This window comes from Sinocyclocheilus rhinocerous, unplaced genomic scaffold (genome assembly GCF_001515625.1).
Source record: "Sinocyclocheilus rhinocerous isolate Xijiao unplaced genomic scaffold, SAMN03320098_v1.1 scaffold475, whole genome shotgun sequence".
Taxonomy (NCBI): domain Eukaryota; kingdom Metazoa; phylum Chordata; class Actinopteri; order Cypriniformes; family Cyprinidae; genus Sinocyclocheilus; species Sinocyclocheilus rhinocerous.
In genome coordinates this window covers 390,790-413,260 of record NW_015646677.1, presented here as the reverse complement: position 1 = coordinate 413,260, position 22,471 = coordinate 390,790, and the positions used below count along the sequence as shown (strand labels likewise).

The following is a 22,471-nucleotide window of genomic DNA, read 5'->3' as shown; positions in this document are numbered from 1 at the left end:
GTTGGATGGAAATGGTGCTTATTCGCAAATGTTTTATGCGATATTAAAATTTTGCGCACAAGTTAAATTCACAACTTGGATGGAAACCCGGCTACTTATATCGAATTTTGTGAGCCCGCTGATCCTGTTTGGTTTTGTCAACTCTAAACCTACTCTGAAACTCATCTCGCTCCGTGCTACAGGCCACAGGATTTCTTGTGAACGATTAATGCATGTTATTCTGAAAGTTTGGAAATGACTTTCCTTTCGATGTGGTTTATTTTTATTAAAAACTACATCTGGATAATATTCAGTATGATTATCAAAGCATATATCCAGTAAATCGTTTCCATCAATACCTCCAAAGCTTGCACAGACATATACCACTTCCTGGATCAACATTTTACTCCGTAACATTAAGCAGTTTTCATTTTTATGCTGTCTATTGCTGATGATCGCATTATTTTTCATATGCATCGGTTTACATAAGAGATCGCTCGTTTTTGTATGTTAGATGTGTATGTTAGGGCGTTAGATGTGTAATAACGGCCCCGAGTGTATAAAAACTCGGGGCCGGAAAGCCGTAAAAACTTGTAAAAAAGCGTTTTCTTGTAAAAGACGAGAGAACTTGTCAATGGCGGGGAAAGAGTTGAGCATCAAAAATGCAGAAACTATTTTTATATTTTGACAATTATTTATAGTTTTTGAATAATCAGCCTACAGTAAAATGCATTGAATGATTTTATGCTATTATATTTAAGCTGCAAATTAATTTATTCTAATTTTTATATTATATATTTATAAATTAATGTAATTGTTTTTTAAATAATCATCACTCAAAATAATGCTTTCATATTTAAGTTGCTTGGTGATGTAAATGGTCGCAAATTAATTTCTTCTTTCTGTTAGCAAACTGTTTAAATTCTTTTGGAACGGTTTAAACTTCTTTTTGGAAAAGTTTCCAAAAAGAGCTGAAACTATTCTCATATTTTTATGTTAGATATTATATATATATATATATAATTATTTTTTTTATCACAAAATGCATTGAATAATTTTATGCTGTTGCATTTAAGTTGTTTGTGACCTAAATTGTTGCAAATTAATTTTTCTTGTTTAACTTATTGTTAAACTGTTAAGCTTAACAGGCTCTATATTGAAGAACCTATTAAGTAGATCAGCCATTTAAAAAAAAAAGTATCTTATCAATATGCATGTTTTTAACACATTATCTTCTTGCACCTCAGGCTCCTGAATCCTACAAGAATGTCACAGACGTGGTGAACACGTGCCACGACGCCGGCATCAGTAAAAAGGCCATCAAGCTCAGACCGATCGCTGTGATTAAAGGCTGAAACATCAAGAAGCTGCACGCAAGTTTCTGCATCTCAAATATTTAGCACGTATGAAGGTGACGTGGCTCAGGCATTATTTGCGTCTCGTGTTGGGTTCGAGGGTGAATGTTTACACCGAGAGCTACTAAAGTGGAATAAAAGCGTTGCATCAGCGCCTCTGCTTGTTCTCCTGAATCTGCACAAGTACATGAACGCAGCCGCTTCAAATAAACCTCCAGCTGGATATCAGACGGAGATTAGTAAATACTTTATTGGTCATGACAAAAGATCCACAAAAGGGAGTGAGAGGGCCTGTCCCAGCATATCAAAAATAAATCAAGTTTACACAGTCTACCTTTCGTGTCTTTCTCTCCTCTTTTTGGCATAAACACAGTGGGTCTGACGAGCAGGACCGGAGCTTAACAGGTCAAATCACAGGACGTCTGAAGCAAAGTCTCATGGGTTATGACAGAGAAACAATCTTTAACAGTCATTCTCATGTTAGAAGTTACATGTCAAAGTTCTTATGGCAAAGTGCTTCATCCAGTTTGTTTTGGGTTAAGCTTTTTTTCCTATCATGATTAAAGCCAATGTGATGTTGAGACCCAAGAAACGTTTCTCCAAACCTTTGATGGGCGCTTCTGTCTGAAGTGGGATCCAGGGCTGAAAGGGTTAATACACGTGCAGCGCCTCTAAAAATCCAACACAGATTGTCAACAATGTCATTTTGTCAGCCATAACGAGACTGACGTAAAAGCAGAGAGATATGAACCGAATGTCTCTCTGATGAGAGTTTAAACTTTACACAAAGTACATTTCCAAACAAAAGAATTGCTAGCTGCACAACACTGCAGATCCAAGGATCAAACCACCTCGTAGTATTTTCACAGTTCGTAACATTACATTGCATATTTCAAATGGGCTTCAAAGGCATTAAACGACTGAATCTGAGACTGTGATGGAGCAGATAAACGTTTAGTGTTGGGAAACGATACGGGATTACAGTACAGCTTTGATGGGAATGCCATATGATATGGAAAATTAGAGGGGACTGCTGATGATTTAGCGGTTCATGAACAATTAAAGTAAAAAAAAAAGAAAAGAAAAAAAGACATTTTCCATTCCAAAAAGCAAACAATTTGCCAGGTTGAGCCCACATCAAGAGCACTTCTATTTGTTAACCTCATCACATCAAACTAAAACCTATGCTTCATTTATGCAAGTAAAAAGAAAAACGAAAAATTAGCAATTAAATATTCTTAAACCGGCCCTTCTTACGCTGAAATTTGAGAAAAATCCAGATTTCTAGCATACAAAAAAAACAACAACATTTAATTAAATTCATTCTAGAATTTTCTGTAACATGTAAGTTATATTTCCAAACAATTGTTGTATTTCAAATGGAAACGCATTTTCCCTTGAAATTCTGTCTAGGACTGAAGCCCCGCCCACCCTCACAAACCCCACCTACAGTATGGCGTCTCATCCAATCGCAGACGTTGCCTCTGGTCTGGGTTGCTAAACCTCCATGCACAACTCTGATTGGGCCAAGGTCGGTGTGGGGGCGTGGTCACGTCACATGACAGCCAATCCCCACGTGACTCCTGTTGGGGGTCCGTGTCCCACAGACAGGATGGGTGTGGTTACGCTTCTTTAAGTGCAAAAGTAGCTCCTATGCTAAGTCGTTATGGTGGTCTGTAAGTGGCTCCGCTTGACAGTTCCAGTTTTAAAGTTTGGCCTGCTGGAAAAAAACCTGCACACACACAATAGAAGTGTGTTAAAACGGCCACATAAAACCTAACACTCAATGGTATATGAAGACAACATGAAGGCTCCTGAAATACCTTCATGTAGTTTTTCAGAACCTTAACATCCGGCTGCTGAAGCACTTGACAGAGTTCCTGAGGAGAAAAACAGTTCGATATCAATCAGATACAGACTCATCATCTATGATACTGCAGTCTAGATCAGTCTGTACTTCCTTTTAGAAGATTCAGCATGCTCACATAGATACTGGGCCACAGATTTAAGCAAGATGAAAAAAAAAACTTATTTGAAAAATAATGTGTTTTTTGAACATTAAAGCATGTCAACATATTCTGTTACACCAAATACACAAAATAATGATCTTTAAAAAAGCAAAAAAGCATGACCCCTTTAATGAAATTTTATTCATCAAAAAGCATGTCTAATCAATTGAATTCTTAAAACTTTAATCATTTATTAACATTTATACAGTAATACCCAATGAAATTATTATTATTATTATAAGAAATTCTGTTGTTTAAATTTTTTTTTTTTTTTTAAAATACAAATTTATTATCAAAAATGGTGGTAATCAAATGGAGGCATAACACATCAATTTAATCTTTTTCATTTTAACCAAATTAAAATTGAATTTCTTTTATTAAAATTGTTAATCAAGTAACAAAAAAACATTAACTTTATTATCATTATCACTTTTACAAATGCATTCTACTTTACAATACTAATGTGTCACAATTTCCTGAAGTTAAACTGAAAGTCTATTTTGACAAGTTTTAGTGCAGACCATTGAATCTGTGTGTATCTGACAATGTTTTAATTAAATGAAATGCTTGACTCCCGTCATTGATCCTGATGGAAGCAGGTGAAAACTTAAATTTATTCAGACACCTTCAACATTTCTCACATTATCACAGTTTATTCGCTATAGTTTAGAAAATGGTAATAAAATATAACAAGAACTCAGAGTTAAACTGTGTCAGAACAAATTCAGCTTGATAATGTTAGATAACTTTGATAGAAAGTTATGTAGCCTAATGGATTACAATCAACCAAAAAATGAGACAGCTGTTAGTATGACAGTATTTACACAACTATCAATACTTAGTCGGGCAACCCTTAGCCTTAATGACAGCATATAGTCTCCTGGGCATGCTGTCACCCAGCTTCATGCAAACCTCAACTTCAATGTTTTTTCCCAGACTCGGTCTGAATAATTTTTGGTCCCAAATTTGTATCAGTTTTACTGGTAGCCCACTGTAACAAGAATGTTTGGATATAATTTGTCACAGTTTAGTTTATTTTGCTATCCTCACTTACATAAATGAACTATAGTGTCCTACACCCACTAGTAAAAAAATTTAAGACTGGTTTTGTGCTGCAGGGTCACATAGTACAGTCATCTGTAAATATTATTTTCTCAGGGTTTTTTTTCATAGATTTTCTCGAAGTGACAACCTGCAAGTCCCTAAAATAAAATAAAAAATACAGACTTTTGCATGCACACAAGAAACTTTTTTGTGCCCTCGAGAAACTATTCACATGCGCATGGGAATTTTTTGCATGCTTATGCATTATAATTTCTAGTTTTATATAACCTATTTCCTTTGTGCATCACTATGAATAAAATGAGAGAATGGATGCACATGAATTAACAGATCTACTTGCTCAAAATTTGGCTTTTCTTACTGTATTACCTCTAATATCAAGGCATAACGTCCAATTTAACACATCCTCTGTGGCAGCGCAGAAACCATGCAACAAAATGGGCTGATGACAAAATTTGCCAAGTTCAAGAGTCTATAATAAAAGACTGGTACTGTAAAAAGTGTTTAAAATTTGGCTTTCATTAGGGCAGTATGCAATATTTCAAGGCCTTAGGTCTCTTTATTGCATACTTTGTGGAGGCCAAGACACCACACCGCGAAATGGGCTGATGTCACAATAGGTGGCTCAGTGTGTATTGTCTATATGCTAAGTTTAATGGTTTCTCGTGCGCACATGAAAGTCTGCATGTGTTTTATTTTTGCAAAGGTCCTTGAGGCTATGTAATACGGTGCTAAGAATATTGTAAGAAGAAACCCAAAATGCTTATAACCTGCATTCTGCATAATCAAAAAGTGCATATTTGACAATCACTAAATAATCACTAAACAGCTGCCATGAAATCTCACTTCTTGTAAAATACATTTATTTTCATTAATTTCTTAATTTTCTATTATAAAAAACTAATTTGGGGGCAAATGTCTGGGGAAACAAATATTTTTCCATACTCTGCTTTCTTTTTTCCATACTTTTCCAGACCTGGAAAATACTTAAACCAAATTCCATACTTTTCCAAACCGCATAGGAACCCTGATTATTATATGAATTGTATTATTATTATTAAAATTATATTCATATATTAATTTATTTTATGAACCACTGCTAAATGTACAAATGCAAACCATCTTGTAGCACTAACATAGTTAAATGTCCGCGAAAGTACGACTGCAAGATTTGGGGAGAGAAAAAAAAAAAAAAAAAAAAAAAAAACCCTCATGATTTTTCTAATAAAAATTGCAATTGAAAAAAATTCAGGTTAAAATTGTGTGATTATATATCAGTATGGACATAAAATAACAACAATAATAATTAATAATAATAAATTACATGACAGTTAAAAACTATATAATAATCTTATATATTATATAATTTATTACTACTAAATAAAAATAACTAAAAAAACTAAACAAATGGTACTATTTGAATATTTCTCTGTAAAAGAAAAAAATTATTAATAGTTAAAAATGATATAATAATGTAATTATAAAATTGTAATGTATTATTATTATTATTATTAATAAAATGAGAATCGTTACTATTTGAATATTTCACTGTAAAAAATTATATAATAATTATATATATTTAAATTATATTTCACTGTAAAATAAAAATAAAAATAATTTACTGTAAAATTACAACTTGGCCTGGGCGATAAAACGGTATCGATATTTATCGATGGTACACATGCAGTGATGTAAGTGACGTTGTTGCATTTTAATGTTAGTCTAGTTCACGAGATGCGCCGTTGCTGCGTTATTCATTCAAAATAGAAGCTCAATGTGGAGAAGATCTTGAACGGGTTAAAACCAAAACCAAGCCATTCACACAGAACGCAAATTCAGCGCATTTTTTAGATGGACAAATATGACTGCTGCACTCGATCTCGGGAGACAATTAGACCTATACAATAAAGACCTATTTAATCTGCATATAAAACATTCGAAATGAGATATTTAATTTTTATTGTGTTTGATTGTTAAAACAAAAAAAATATTTGTTTGTCTCAATAAATTGTGTTAATTATAAATACAGTGGTTAAATGTAAACTTTTTTTTTTCTATTGCTTTTTGTTTTAAAAAAGGTAATAAAAATTTTCAATAATTATTGATACCGAACGATATGAAACATTATATCGTTGATAAATTTTTTTGCTATATCGCCCAGCCCTAATTACAACACCAACCATAATATTTATGGTTGTCTTGATTTCTTCATTTTCAAACGCTGAACCATCTAACTCTTGAAGGAGAGCCACAGGAAGGCCTTAAACATCTCTTTTGTTGATACGCACTAAGCATTACAGATTTTGCATTTCCAAATGCACGTTTAACTGACCCAAACTTGGATCAGATGTACAGACTGAGTTTGTGTGGAGCAGCATTTACTGTAAACTTTACTGGTTTATTCTGATTAATCGTGCAGCCCTGTACCTTAAACTTGGCGGTGATCTGACTGATGAGCGGGATGAACTCCTGCAGGTCTCTGGGCTCGCAGTCCTTCAGCATGTGCTGCGACGCGGCTGGAATGAAGGGCAGCACCTCCTCCTCCAGACAGATGATCATGCGGTGGAGGAAGGAGCGCACAGCGCTGCGCAGCGGCCCTCGCTGGACGGGACAGCTGATTGCCGGAAGGAAGGTCTGCAGGCAGTCCAGATACACTTCAGAGCAGCCGCACTGCTTCACCGTCTGCTTGTTACTGAACGCCTTGCTGGTGCGACTGAGGAAGAGGAACAAATCACCATGCAATGATTAGAACCTCTTCATTTGGTCAAGCTTTCTTAAGTTGCACCCACTCATGTCATGACTTGTGAGTCTGAGAGCAAATAACAGGCAAAACACCATTGTTTTTTCAGGCCAGTGTTGTAGTGTTGTCAAAAGACCCGGTACTTCGGTACCAAATTGTTTGTGTCATATCAGTCAGAAGTTCTGGGCTTTTTTATTTATTTTATTTTTTTAGCTAACTTAGTTGTTATTCTTGGCTGAATAACTCTAGAAGGTTTTCAAAAGCCCTTTAAAATTAAATATGTACACAGTTTGGATTTAATGAAAGTATAGTCAAATTTTTTTAATTTGCATGTTTTTGTGTTTTGCTTTGGTACCGAAATTGGTACCGAGAACCGTGGATTTTCACTGGTATTAGTACCGAATACTGACATTTTGGTACAGTGACAACACTACAGTGTTGTTTTACTATCATTGAAATACCATTTTAATTTTATTTTTGTATTTTCTGCTTTCATGGTAATTGTAGTTAAAGTTTTACTAATTTTGTTGCGTTTTGTCATTTTTATTAGTTATTATTGTTTTTAAATATGTCTATATAGTTCATTTATCCTTTCCAGTTTTAGGTTATAGTTATTTTAATAAATCAAGTTAAACTTAATGAAACTGAGAAATGTTGCCTCGGAAATTAGCTGAAATAAAAAATGCAATTTTACATTTTAAAATATTTTTGTATTTTTAAATTTAGGTTTTTAATATTTTATTTTAGTTGACATTTATTTGATACCATTAAACTAAAATAACCATGTTTTAGGCACTGGCCTATTTTAAGATTTTGGTCATTTTTGCTTCCAATAACATTCAGGCTAGCGGAAAGCAAACATCTAAAATACACAGTTATGTGTTTATTTTATTTACTTTATCTATTTGCGTTTATAGATTTCAGAAACAATACATAACTTTAAAAGCCACAAGTTTCCTCTACACTTACACCAAACTTTCCAATAACATTCAGGCTAGCGGAAAGCAAACATCTAAAATACACAGTTATGTGTTTATTTTATTTACTTTATCTATTTGCGTTTATAGATTTCAGAAACAATACATAACTTTAAAAGCCACAAGTTTCCTCTACACTTACATACACCAAACATAACAGTTTTATTCCTATCTACACGCTGAAAGGTTTTATAGAACAATTCGTCCATACATCATTCATCTGATTTAACATTTACATTTTTTTTCTGGCTGTTGACTTTTTTCTGATCTATGAAGTGATTAAAAAATACAAAACCTCTTCTGTAAAAAAACTAATGTCAACAAAATTAAACAAATTTTAAACCTGGATTTATCCAATGTTCTTATTTCTGTATGCATTCTGTACTTCTGCAAATACATGAAAATTAGTGCATTAATTGTGGTCTTTTGCGTATTTAAATATAACATTTGTAATACAAACAACTGACAATGCACTATGATTAATTAACTAGGTTAAAATATTTAGCCTATTAAATTTTGGTGGTTCGTCACTTTAAAAGATTGATTCAAGTCAGTTCAACACAACATCTACTTAATCTTCACGTTGTCAGCGTTGTGTGTTTACCTGGCGAATCCCACAGCGTGACTCAGATAATCAGCCAGCACCGCCTGTCTCTCTTCACTGGCCTCCTGTGGCAGTTTTGCGAGCAGCATGCGAAACGCCTCCATCAGCGGCGTCAGGAGACTGCGCATCAGAGCCTGCTTTCGCTCGGCAGGACTCTCTCCGTTCACGATCAACACACCGGCCGTCTCAAACATGAACAGCTGATCGTCACTGCTCAGCAGCACCGGAAAGCCATTCTCCTGGACACACGAAGAGAGATGAGCGATCACACAGCTGTTTAGGGCTGATTTACATACTGCTTCATATGAGTTTTATGAGCCGTTACCGGTGGAGCGAGCTCTAACAGGTCCTGTATTCTGCTGAGTATGTCCTCGATGAATGCATTCATGTGTTTACTGTGAAAATAAACAAGACAACAGCATTATTATCAGTGCATGAACTGATAAAATGCATACTGTAAAAGCATCTGTTAAACAATATTTGTAATGTATAATGCCAGGTTTATTAGACAAGCTAGAGAAGAGGAGAAATGCATAAAAAAAAAATATATAAAAACTATTATAAATAATTGAAAGTTTTTTTTAATATATATATTTAATAGACCTAAACTGCAAGTTATCAGATTATTTGTATTCATTTATTAACAATTGCAGATAAATAAATTATAAAAAATAGTAAAATATCTGCTAATTAATAACTGTTCAATATGTTAAAAATTAACATGATTAAAAAAAAAAAACTTAAACTAAAAGGTTTTTTAATATTCTGTAATTGTTAATAAATGAATAAAAACTATTTGATAACTTGCAGTTTGGGTCTATTAAATGTTAAAAGTGAGGGTTTCAATTGTACCGTAATGTTAATGTTAAATGGCTATAATTACTCATTTTCAGAAAAAGAATAAAAAACATTTAATAGAGGCATTAGTATTCATTCATAGTACTTAAAATGATTGCTATTAAACAAATATTTAAAATGGACTGTTTTGTTGTTACTAAATAAATTCTGAGATCTAATTTTAACAAATTTTAATGTTAGTTGTGATTAAGGAAAAATGTATAATTTTCTGTATGTTTAACTGACTGACAGCTCTGTATAAAAAATAATGAATAAGGAGCATATAAAAACAAATAGAGAAATTTCTAATAGGCTAATATAAATTGAGCCTTTCACCTAGTGTGAGTGCATGTATATAGCTGTAGAGTAACTCACTACAGGGTTTTGATGAAGCGCGAGAACAGATAAGCCACTCGACTGCGCACCTTTGGACTGCTGTGCCTCAGACCACGATGGTCTAAAAACGCCATCTAAATCAAACAAAAACACAGCTTTTATGGGTCAAACTAAATCTGACTGCATCATTCTCACATCTCAAAAGTGTTTAAACTATGAGTGACACAAAACCAATCTCACTGCAGGGTAACTGAGTGAAATTAGTCAAAGGAACAGGCTTCGAACACTCACCAAAACACTAGGAATATGCTGCGGCTCGACGAGGAAGAACTTATCATAACGGACGACGGTCTCGAAGAACTCCAGAGTCACAGAGGAATGCTGATACTCGCTCACGCCACAGATGATCAGCTACACAAACACATACACAACATCACGTTCTTTTGTGCAGCCAGAGACTGATTTGTTCAAGCTGTCTTTTCATTCAGAAAGCTTTAGAGAGAAATGACAAATGTTATTCTCACAGTTCTCATCATGGACTGCAGCGTGCTGGTTTTCGTGGTGTCTCCAGAGAAATGCGCTCCGTGAGACGCAGGGAGAGCTTCACCCAACATATACAGCAGCCTGATGGCCATCTCCACCTCCATGAACTGCACCGTCTGCCAGTTCCTGCGCACACACAGAAATCAGTGATAAAATGTCTTTAGATGGGCTTTCAAGTTTATGATTTGTTAAAGGGGTCATATGATGCGCTTTCAAGTTTTCCTTTCTCTTTGGAGTGTTACAAGCTGTTCGTGCATAGATAAGATCCCTAAAGTTGCAAAGACTAAAGTCTCAAACCCAAAGAGATATTCTTTATAAAAGTTAAGACTCGTCTACGCCCTCCTAAAATGTCTAATTTAAACACGTCACTGTGTGGGAAGATTTGCATAACACAGGTCAAATGTTCACGCAAAGAAAGGTGGTGTAACTTTGATTCTCAAAGTGGTTAAGTTGTATTTACAACACTGTTCCAGAACAGTTCAAACCAAATATTCAGATGTGTGCAATGCATTTTACGGAGGACGAGGACTGTTTCCTGAGAGAGTAGACTACAATGCCGGTGTTCTGACTCACAGACTGCAAGTACGCTTTCATATTTAAAGAATTTGCCACTGATGATTCAAACGCGAGTTTTTTGGGCAGTGTAGAGTAGCACTTGTTGTTTGTCGTTTCTCCGATCACAAATGCAGACATGGTTTTATATATAAAGACAGTATAAGTCATTATAATCAGTAATTATGTCCCTGCTGTATGCAACGAATGCCTCGTTTATAATGGGTTTTTATGTTTTTGTCTCGCCGCTCTGGCCGGACAGGGCATCACAGTATGGTAAGGGGCGTAACATTTCCGTCACACGCTTGAGGTATTCGGCCAATCACAACACACTGGATAGCTGGCCAATCACAGCACACCTCGCTTTTTAGACCGATGAGCTTTGTAAAAATCGACGCGTTTCGGAAAGGCGGGGCATAGAGGAGAAACAATAATGTACAGTATGTGGAAAATAATGTGTTTTTTTCATCTTAAACTGCATAAACAGTTTAAGATTAAAAAAAAAAACAATACACAAAATAATGTTTTTTTTAGCAACGACATATGACCCCTTTAAATATGGGTCACACAAGCTCAGGTTTGTGATATCATAACCTTGAAGACATCTGAAAACAGACAAATCAGGTTTGCGGAGTCTACGAGTGCTAAACACTAGAGCGTCAAACTCTCATCTCAGAAGAACAAGGAAAACACTCTTTTCTGTGGTATTTCCCAGCGTGCTGTGCAGGTTAGGGATGCACCGATACCGATACTGGTATCGAAAAACTGAAATTGAGGTTTGCATGAAGCTGGGTGACAGCATGCCTAGGAGACTACAGGCTGTCATTAAGGCTAAGGGTTGCCCGACTAAGTATTGCTAGTTGTGTAAATACTGTCATACTAACAGCTGTCTGAATTATTTTTGGTTGATTGTAATCTATTACATACCTTTCTATCAAAGTTATCTAACATTATCAAGCTGAATTTGTTCTGACACAGTGTAACTCTGTCATATGTAAGTGTAAGTTCTTGTCATATTTTATTACCATTTTCTAAACTATAGCCAATAAACTGTGATAATGTGAGAAATGTTGAAGGTGTCTGAATACATTTTGGTTTGGCTGTATCTATTTGATAAATGAAGTTAACCAGAACTAACATTATACATACCCTTTTGGTTTCTGTACCCAATATTTAAAAAATGTACAAATGCAATAAAAATATCGGTATCGGTACTCGGTATCGGCAAGTACCAAAAATAGAAGAATCGATATCGGGCGAGTACTGGAAAAAGTGGTATCGGTGCATCCCTAGTGCAGGTTTGTGTCTTACTGCATGGTGGCGTTGAAGACTCTGTGCACGGCTTCCAGCAGAAGCTCAGGAGAGACTTGAGCCAGTCGGTCCAGCAACATCTTTAACTGTTTCCTGTATTCGACAAACATGGCCTCATCCTCGCCCTGAGAGAAACAAACACTGTATTTTAGATCAGGGCTGAACAATTTATCATAACAAAACCAAAATCACAATATGGCTTAGTGCGATTGTAAAATTAAACAGATGTGTTGAGTTTCAGAAGTCGCTTTAACATGAATTTGGGAATGCAATATGCACCAACCATCTTCCCATACTTTAAATGAGAAGTTCAAATTAACAAAAGAGACTTTTTAAGGCCTTCCTGCAGTTTTTGTCAAACTTTTTATTTCACTAAATAATTAAAGCATTTTATATGATATTTGATATTCATAGTTCCATATCAACATTGAAGGCTATATTCATGGCAAATTCAAAAGTAACAACATTTAAAATAGTCTAAATAACAGTAATAATCAAATGAATTGCATGTTATAACTCAATTTTTTAGAGAGAGAAAAAAAAGATAAATAAAAATAATTATTAGCAATCTTTCAATTTGATATTTGATAACGATTGTGATATTTTGGTAGGATAAACCATTGGACAAAAATATAAGTATGTAATTTAAGTAATTTCTGAGTAAAAACATTACCTAATATGCTGTACAGTCAAAAAACACTTAAAGACTTATAAAAAAATAAAAAAAATCACAAAAGTTCAGTTCAGTTCTGCTCATTCCTTCTATCAAAATAAAAGTTAGATGGTTTAAGATTTTAAGACGGCCATAAATATTTATTTTTTATTATAATTAAATATAATAATTAAACAATATAATTTTACAGTATTTTTTATTATTATTTTTTTTTAATAGTTATACCTATTTTTACAGTGAAATGTTACAATTGTAACATTTCTTATTTTGTTATTTAGTAATTTTTTATTTAGTACAAATTTTAATTGTTTATATATCATTATGGCTCTAACATAATAATAATAATTGTAATAACAACAACAACAACATTTTGGCAATTATTACACAGTTATACTGTAAACACTTTGTTGGCACAAACACTGAACATTTATATTGCCAAAGCACTAAAAAAAAAAAAAAAAACACGCTTTCCACACTGACCTCATTTTCAAAGTTATACTCGTCATCGTACTTGAGTTTGTTCATCACAGCCAGCATGATCGCCTGTTAGCAAGACAACAACAATCATAAACAACAGCATTAATTTACACTCATGCAGCTGAGATATGTGACCCTGGAGCACAAAAGCAGTCTTAAGTCGCTGGGGTATATTTGTAGCAATAGCTAACAATACATAGTATGGGTCAAAATTATTCATTTTTCTTTTATGCCAAAAATGCTTAGGATATTAAGTAAAGATAATTTTCCATGAAAATATTTTGTAAATTTCCTACCGTAAATATATCAAAACTTAATTTTTGATTAGTAATATGCATGGCTAAGAACTTCATTTGAACAACTTTAAAGATGATTTTCTCAATATTTAGATTTTTTTTGCACCCTCAGATTCCAGATTTTCAAATAGTTGTATCTCGGCCAAATATTGTCCTATCCTAACAAATACATCAATGGAAAGCTTATTTATTCAGCTTTCAGATGATGTATAAATCTCTATTTCGAAAAATTGACCCTTATGACTGGTTTTGTGCTCCAGGGTCACATATGAGCCTGTGATGCTGTCGTACCTCCACGTTTGTTTTCTGCTGCTCATTGAGAGCTGGAAGCTGAAAAACACAAACACAGCAAGTTGAAGATGAGAATCATGGGTAGATCATCTGTCAGTCTCAAAATGAGGGTTTAGCATGTGTACCTGTTTGAGAACATGCAGGTAGTCATAACAGAAGCCCACGATGTTGGCTGAAATATCGTCATCTTCATGAATTAGCAGCTGCAGCATCAGGGGAACCTTCCCCTCCACAGCGCGCAACGTTTCCGCCGAAACCTTGACATCGCCCATCTTACTGAGTTTAGTCCAGCTCAGCACCAGAGACTGACCCATCCCGTTAACCAACCGAGAGAACTTAGCCAGAAAATCCACATCCTCCTCCTGATGGACGTGACAGATGAGAAATCAGTCTTAAGACTGATTAACATGCAACTTGAGATGTAGCAAAATCGATATCACGATACGGCTTAGTGCGATTGTAATTTAACAAATATATGGGCAACTATATGGGGTTTCAAAGTGAAAAGCGCTACTCCCGGCAACCTGCAAAAAATAAAAGCTTGATGGTTTAACATTTAAAAAAAAAAAAATATATATATATAAATAAAATTATATTTTTAAATTAAGGTGTAAATATTAATGTGATTTTATAATTGTACTGCAAAATAATTCTACTATAGGTTTATAAACATTATTTTAAACATTATGCAATTTTTTCAAAGATAGTCGTGTTATTTTATTGCTTTGAAGGAACGTGCATTAGTAATATTTAGCTCGATGCGCCCTCTTGTGGCCTCAGGAGAGAAGCCAAAAGTTTTTTTTCCCCCAACTGAAGTTATGCCTTTTAAATTCGAATATAATTTGAATATTGATAATATTTAATAAATTCGAATTGAGTTTTTCAGCCATTTTGACAGCCTTGTTGCAAAGTCATTTTTCCAGATTTAAAAAAATACTTACTATTATTTTCTACGCAAATACAATCCCCAACAAATTCATCCCACTCTTTCTAGAATTATTAATTCTTAAATTAAAATACTCAAGTGATTAGGTGAACATTTCTGACATATATAGTTTTCATAGGCCAAATTGCCACTGTTTTTGACCAATTTAGTACAACTACAAAAGTAAGAATATCATTTTAATATTGTACTGTAAAATTTATTTTAAAATAATTTTTTTTAAAATAATTTTTTCTTTTTCTTTTTAAAGCCATGCCAGTTTCTATGGCTATATTCATGGCGAGAGTCAGGTTTAGATTTTCAAAGGTAAAACTAAATAAGATGTTCAAGTTTCAAAAACCCTAAGACTAAATTGGATTTACTTGGTTAAAAACCTTTTTAAATGCATCAACAGAATAAAACTAGTTCCTGAAAGGGGTTGATGAACCCTGATGAACACTTTCCAGAACAATTATGTATTCACACACCTGCTCGATACTGAAGAACCCTGCGGACTGCAGCACCTGACACAGAGACTCCACCAGCTTGGTTTTGTCAACAGGATCCATGCCCTTATTGACGATCTCAAACAGACAATCGCACGCCTCCTCACGCAGCTCCTCCATGGACATGTGGCTGAGCAACAGATTCACAAACCTACACAAACACACAGCTGTCACATAAACAGACAGGAAGCTCAAGGAAATTCATTGGAGTCAGTCTGACGATATATTTGCGCGAGTCACATTTGTGACCCTGGAACACAAAACCAGTCATAAGGGTCAATTTTTTTTAATTTAAATGTATACATCATCTGAAAGCTGTATAAAAGCTTTCCATTGATGTATGGTTTGTTAGGATAGGACAATATTTGGCTGAGATACATCTATTTGAAAATCTGGAATCTGAGTGTGCAAAAAAAACAAAAACAAAAAAAAATTCAAACCATTGAGAAAATCATCTTTAAAGTTGTCCAAATGAAGTTCTTAGCAATGCATATTACTAACCAAAAATTAAGTTTTAATATATTTATGGTAGGTAATTTTCAAAATATCTTCATGGAACATGATCTTTACTTAATAGCCTAATGATTTTTAGCATAAAAGAAAAATCAATCATTTTGACCCATACCATGTATTGTTGGCTATTGCTACAAATATACCTGTGCTACTTATGACTGCTTTTGTGCTCCAGAGTCACATATGTATGACCTTCATCAGAGCTACTCTGACCTGTCATTGGCGATGAGGTTGAGGTCGATCCAGGACACGTATGCGCCCACCACCTCCAGACACTGGCAGGTCAGCTCACTGTGGGTGTGCTGGTATGTCTGAAGGATCTGGAACCAGGACTCGACCAGCGCCGGGATGCACCGCTCGCGCATGCTGTCCTTAATCAGAGTGTTTCTGCGTGTCTCCTGAGGTAGGACAGAGAGAGACGTTTTAATGGCATTACAGGAGCAGAAAACAGATTTCTCCTTGAGTTGGGCCGGTTTTACCTCAGGACTGTGCAGGATATCCCGATCAACCACCTCAGCATCGATAGCCATCAGTGTGCGCAGATAAATGTCCACACCGTTCGGATTCAGTCCCACCAGATTGAGGATGTCAAAGAAGAACTTGGGCCATAACGTCAGATACTCCATCACAAACGTCAGGGCCAAAACCTGCGCCACCTTATTCCTGATGAAGGGCTTTTCTGGATGCACGTTCATCAACTAAACAATAATGCAAATACATGAAAGGAAATCATATTTCAAATGATTCAGCTGGATTTTTCATCATTCACATGAATATCAATGAAACGGTGAACAATACTAACCTGAGCCTGCAACCATTTCATCAGGGTCTCTCGGATCAGCTGCTGTTGAGCTGCAGTGAGCGACCCGTGTCTGCAAAACACAGCATTTATACAATTTTAAAAACTGCACGAAACTATCCACCTTATTTTTCAAAGCTTCTTTTCTATGCTTATCAAGCAGCATAACAGACTGGTTTTGTACAGCTAAAATAAAGTAAATGACATCAGAAAACAAATTCAAGTTACAAATGGCCTCACCTGCTTTCATGTTAAAAATAAGGTGGATACATTGACATTATAGGGATGTTTTAATGAAAACAAACCCAGAACAAAATCAGACCAGGAGTTATCAATTTTAGAGCCACGTCTAATTAGTTATGCGATTAATTCTACATTAATTAGCATGTGACTGGCACAGTCTCCCTCTAAATACACATCCTTCTCTTTGTTTTCTAGGTTTAAAGTCAGCTTGAAATTAAAATGCACCTTATATATATTTTCTAAATGCATTTTATAGATCTTTTTGTGAACAATTCATCTGTGCATGTTAGTTTTTTGGACCTTGTAATGTTTAATCAAAATATCCAACATAAAATATAAACCTTCATACATCTGGCAGACGCTTTTATCCAAAGCGACTTGCTTTGCATTCAAGGTAGGGCCAAAATTGATATCACGATATATTTCTTAATTTTGCTCATGTTTATTCAACGAAGTCAAACGGCACAAATAAATCAATGTATGGGAAACTGGTAATGTATATCGAAATATCAGAAATGTGTTTAAAAATCATATCACCGTTATTGAAAAAAATTATATCGCGATACATATTGATATTGAATTATTGTCCAGCCCTAATTCAAGGTATACATTTTATCAGTTAATGCACATTTTCAATTTTCAGAGTTTATATGAATACAAAGATTCAGTGATACCTGAATTTGATTTGATGCTCCAAGACTTGAAAGCAGAAGAACTTTACATGATCGTCACTGACAGAGAAACACAAACGCATCGCATTAATCAATGTTATTATGTGAAATACTATAGCATCCTGCAGTATGCAGTATATCTTACCTGTAAACCCCTTTAGCCAGGGCTTGAGCGCACACCTCCCATCCATCCAGAGACTCTTTCAACTGCTCAAAATATGCCAGCGCCTAAAAAAAAAACACAGTGAATATGAGTAAAGACTGTTTTATTTACGATGCACTCAAGAGTATTAGTTATGCAAAATATGTAAACAAATGTGCCAGGGACCGAATCTGAATTCTGCAGACATTTGTGAGTAAATGAATGATTTAAGTGTGTATATGTTTACTGAAAGATCTGCTGTAGTGTTTTGCGCTCACCCTCTGCCTGTAGCAGGCATCAGCGTTGGGGTTCAGTCCCATGAGGGCCTGCTCGTCCATGATGGCAGGTAACGCCGACTCGCAGGCCATACGTGGGTTAGCTGCTGTCCTCGATCAGTTTATCCCAAATCTCCAAACAGGACACACACATCTGAGAGAGACACAGGTATCCACATAAACATGAGTCAGGCTTTAATATCTCACAATACACACAATAACATAATAATGTAAAAAAAAAAAAAAAAGTCTTGCAAAAGAAAAAAAGTGCTCGACTGTTAATTGGTATACTGATAAACTAGAGAGCAGGATGACCAATTGCTGATATAATATTAATACAAGAATACATTTTAATGACTACAGAAGTCAACATCTGAAGTAGATCAAAACCTTTCATCAAAGTTGTCCTAAAACGCGTTCTTGTCTTAGGACAACTTTGACGAACTTTTTAGATCCACTTCAAATGTTGACTACTGCATAAGACATTTAATGACTAAAGAAATAACAGTGCTGTCAAACAATTAATCGAGATTAATCGCATACAAAATAAAAGTTTGTTTGCATAATTTGTGTGTGTTCTGTGTATATTTATATATACACACACATACAGTATATATTTTGAAAATATTTACATGTGTTTACACGTTTATATTTATATAATTTATATTCTAAATAAATATATTTAATATATAAACAATTTTTTTTGAAATATATACATGCATGTGTGTGTATTTATATATACATACATAATAAATATACACAGCATACAAATATATATATACAATGTAAACAAAAACTTATTTTGGATGCGATTAATCACGATTAATCGTTTGACAGAACTAGTAAATAAGTAATTAAGAGCATTAGCAATGAGCAAGTTAACAACTGTTAATACAACAAGTAAACAGTCTGACACTGATTCTGATCAAAAAGGTTTTATTAATCTGTCAATATAACAATCGATCATTAAAAACAATGCTGTTGTGGTAAAATGGCACAGAGATCACACTGGAAAGACATTTTAACTTAATTAATTAAAACTTAATTTCACTGTCTTCAGTCCACTTAAATATGTAAAATGTATTTATTGTGTTTATTAACTACATTAATCATTTTTGTTGCATTAACTGAAACTGCATAGGTGGAACAAAAAAAAGTATGTTTATTAACTTTACTTAACTAATTCCATGTGTGAATTTTGCTTAGATTCTGAGTGCAAAAACGTAAACAAAAATGAGTCAACTTTACATAGTTTTGTGTGATGTAATAACATAGTAATTACAAAGTAATATAAAAATATTACAGTATAATGAGATAAGCATGGCTGTTTCAGGTTATACACCCATGTGAGTGTCAGACCATCATCTTTACACAGCAAAGGTGGCACATAAGCGCTTCTGAAGTGGCATTTAGGTGTCTTTAACACACTTTTTATGTTGCTCAGAAGTGGCACAAATGCATTTACAACTGTATACTTTGATACCTGGGCTAAGCAGAGTCAGAACTAGCATTATTCAGTCCAGCTTTGGTCTTTACACTTAATTTTGAGCAGCCTTAACTCATCTGTGTAAAGACACCTTTAAATATCATTATTTAGACAAACAGGGCTTTGACAAATTTTGCTGATTATTATTTAACTCAACATCAATATGCACTGAAGAATTTGAAATGACCTCATCAGAACAACTGATAAGTGACCAAACAAATACACACATGCTGAATCAGCACTCTTTCAGCACGACTGACTCACTCTTTCACTGTGTGTACACTAATAAAAGCGTCAAAATATCCTGGTATGGCATCATAATGCTTTTAGGACGTGGTACCATAGTAATATCATAGTGTTTTGACACGCATAGCAGTTCTACAGTATTCTTTAAGTGTAAATAATATGGTAATCTATTATCATCTGACAGCACCTCTGTTAGTGTTACAGTACTTTTTCTGATGCAACACGGGCCCAATAGTGAGCTTAATCAACTCCATATGATCCACTAACCCAAAACACTATTACATTTGTACCATAAAATTATATTTACCTCAGATATTCGCTTAACTCGCGACTACGATCTCGTATTTATCAAAATAACCGACTTATTCCCGCGCTAGCGCTGCTAACCGACAAGCGTGTCACGCGCGTGCCGAATCTCAGCGAACGTGGCGTGACAGACGGAGAAAAACACGCCGAAATAACGACAAACTTCCGTCGTACGGCAACCGAGATACAAAACCGACACGCGTTGTGTAGTGTTAACTAACACACGTGGGTAGTTAAGTGAGTTATCGGCTTAATTGGCGGATAAGATTGTTGTGAATGTGATGAATATGATGACGCCGCCGCGCGCGCTGTCAGACAAAAGACTCGCGCGGAACTTTCATATAAATTAATAAAACATGCCGCGACCGTGTAAATGTATGGATAAGGTAAAGTTTACCACATCTTACCGTGAACTTTAACGCGCCATCATCATCCGCCCAGCTCAAGCGACTCAGTGCGCATGTAACAGATCCAACAACGGCGTGTCGGGCCGACCGGAAGTGCGGGGTACGAGAACAGGAAGAACTTCAGCGCGTAGACGCGCACGCACGCTTTACGTATATAATTGAGGAGGACGTATCATTTTTATATAACGACTACAGACTCACCCCCAAAGAAAATGTTTTGTACAATAAATCATCCGCCCAGCTCAAGCGACTCAGTGCGCATGTAACAGATCCAACAACGGCGTGTCGGGCCGACCGGAAGTGCGGGGTACGAGAACAGGAAGAACTTCAGCGCGTAGACGCGCACGCACGCTTTACGTATATAATTGAGGAGGACGTATCATTTTTATATAACGACTACAGACTAAGAAAATCAACTCCAAAGAAAATGTTTTGTACAATAAAAATGTTTTAGAAATATCTTTCTTTTTTTCCCCAAACGAGTATGGAAAAATTACACATTTAGGCTACAAATGTATGTACAAAAGAAATGAGAAAATGTGACTATGATGAGAACCAAACGAAAAGGTGTCATTAAAGAAATAAAACTAAATAACACAGATGAAAACTGAATGAGAATGCATTAATGTCATAACTTTAAAAATAATAAATTCATATAAAATTACATTAGAAACAATTGTAAAAACTATGTATGTTGGCGGAAGCTGTTACAATTTTTTGAACGGTACAGACACATTCACTAATACATTCATACAATCTTTAAATTATTTATCTTTAAACAATCTTTAAATATTTGTTTAACAGAAAATCAGAGTTGTGCACTCATAGACTGTATAAAAACATGGACGTAGTGTCCGTGACGTCACCCGTAGGTTTCCGAAGAGCGTTTTTGAAGCTCAAAAGTGGGCGGAGGCGGCCGTCGCCATCTTGGCAGCGAAGTTGGGCATTTTAACATGGAGAGTCTATGGGACTGACTCCCTTTTGGAGCCAGCCTCTAGCGGCCAGTCGATGAATTGCAGTTTTAGGCACTTCTGTGTTGGGTGTGCACTACATACTAAACCTGCTGTGTTTATGTCTTTTCACTAGAGGGCTCTGTTCACCAACTAATGAGAGGAGATTTTGCCCATAACATGTCTTTCAGACTAGTGGAAGAAAACGTCCAAAATACAATTTTAAGTGTTTATTTTTCTTTACTGCATCTGTTTATCTATCTTCAAAGGCTGCGATTTTTTCTCCACTTCAGCAGCACTTTACATACACCAGATTACATAATATAATTAATCAAGATTATTATTAAAGACAATTTAGTCAACTTTTAGGATTCCAAGAAATGGACTAAAGGATCTGTACATCTACTTTAGGTCATTTTCTGTGGATTAAAATCATTTTTATTTAATCACATTTTTCACACAGCCCCCAGATTGGAGTTGGGTGGTATTTTCCTCATGTTCAATTAGAGCAGGGGTGCCCAAACTCGGTCCTGGAGGGCCGGTGTCCTGCAGAGTTTAGCTCCAACTTGCCTCAACACACCTGACTGGAAGTTTCTATGCCTAGTAAGAGCTTGATTAACTGGTTCAGGTGTGTTTAATTAGGGTTGGAGCTAAACTCTGCAGGACACCGGCCCTCCAGGACCGAGTTTGGACAGCCCTGGACTATAACGATCTATAATGCATAAAAACTCAGGGAAAGCCAGAGGGGTGCAGCTCGTTTCCTTCTGTTTGAACTGCTTTTAACTGCTCTGAAAATCACACTCGGCTCTCTTTATTTGTAAAAGATTCGAAGCCGCGCTTTAAAACACGGTGCTGTGAGCCAAAGCCCATTTCGTGTTTATTTAAATGGAAAGCTTTTTCATTGCAATCCACGGAACCGTGTTGAAAAGCAATCGGCTCACACTACTTCATTTCTGTCTGAGG

General features: G+C 35.3%; 2 protein-coding genes and 1 long non-coding RNA gene across 3 annotated transcripts in view; 1 reads left to right on the top strand and 2 right to left on the bottom strand.

Moving 5' to 3' along the window:
• The window catches only part of LOC107707948 (tRNA-splicing ligase RtcB homolog), a 9,006-nt gene extending 7,672 nt beyond the window's left edge, over window positions 1–1,334 (top strand). The window contains exon 11 of the mRNA XM_016512070.1: window positions 1,227–1,334. Coding sequence (XP_016367556.1) covers window positions 1,227–1,334 — 108 coding nt within the window. The remainder of the gene's footprint in view (window positions 1–1,226) is intronic.
• Window positions 1,335–1,667: 333 nt separating this feature from the next.
• LOC107707980 (uncharacterized) lies at window positions 1,668–3,254 on the bottom strand. Its single transcript, XR_001636310.1, has 2 exons — window positions 3,158–3,254; window positions 1,668–3,066 (listed from the first exon to the last, which is right to left on the bottom strand). It is a non-coding gene; the product is annotated as an uncharacterized LOC107707980 (long non-coding RNA).
• A 3,315-nt stretch (window positions 3,255–6,569) lies between these two features.
• Window positions 6,570–20,672, bottom strand: LOC107707970 (exportin-T-like). Its single transcript, XM_016512091.1, has 18 exons — window positions 20,559–20,672; window positions 18,117–18,267; window positions 17,842–17,924; window positions 17,700–17,756; window positions 16,786–16,855; window positions 16,463–16,681; window positions 16,197–16,381; window positions 15,453–15,621; window positions 14,168–14,404; window positions 14,043–14,081; window positions 13,459–13,521; window positions 12,306–12,430; window positions 10,424–10,568; window positions 10,191–10,310; window positions 9,939–10,033; window positions 9,052–9,121; window positions 8,727–8,965; window positions 6,570–7,118 (listed from the first exon to the last, which is right to left on the bottom strand). Exons 2-18 carry the CDS (start codon window positions 18,204–18,206, stop codon window positions 6,749–6,751), a joined length of 2,376 nt encoding a protein of 791 aa, XP_016367577.1. The 5' UTR covers window positions 18,207–18,267; window positions 20,559–20,672; the 3' UTR covers window positions 6,570–6,748.
• Between the last annotated feature and the right edge of the window lie 1,799 nt (window positions 20,673–22,471).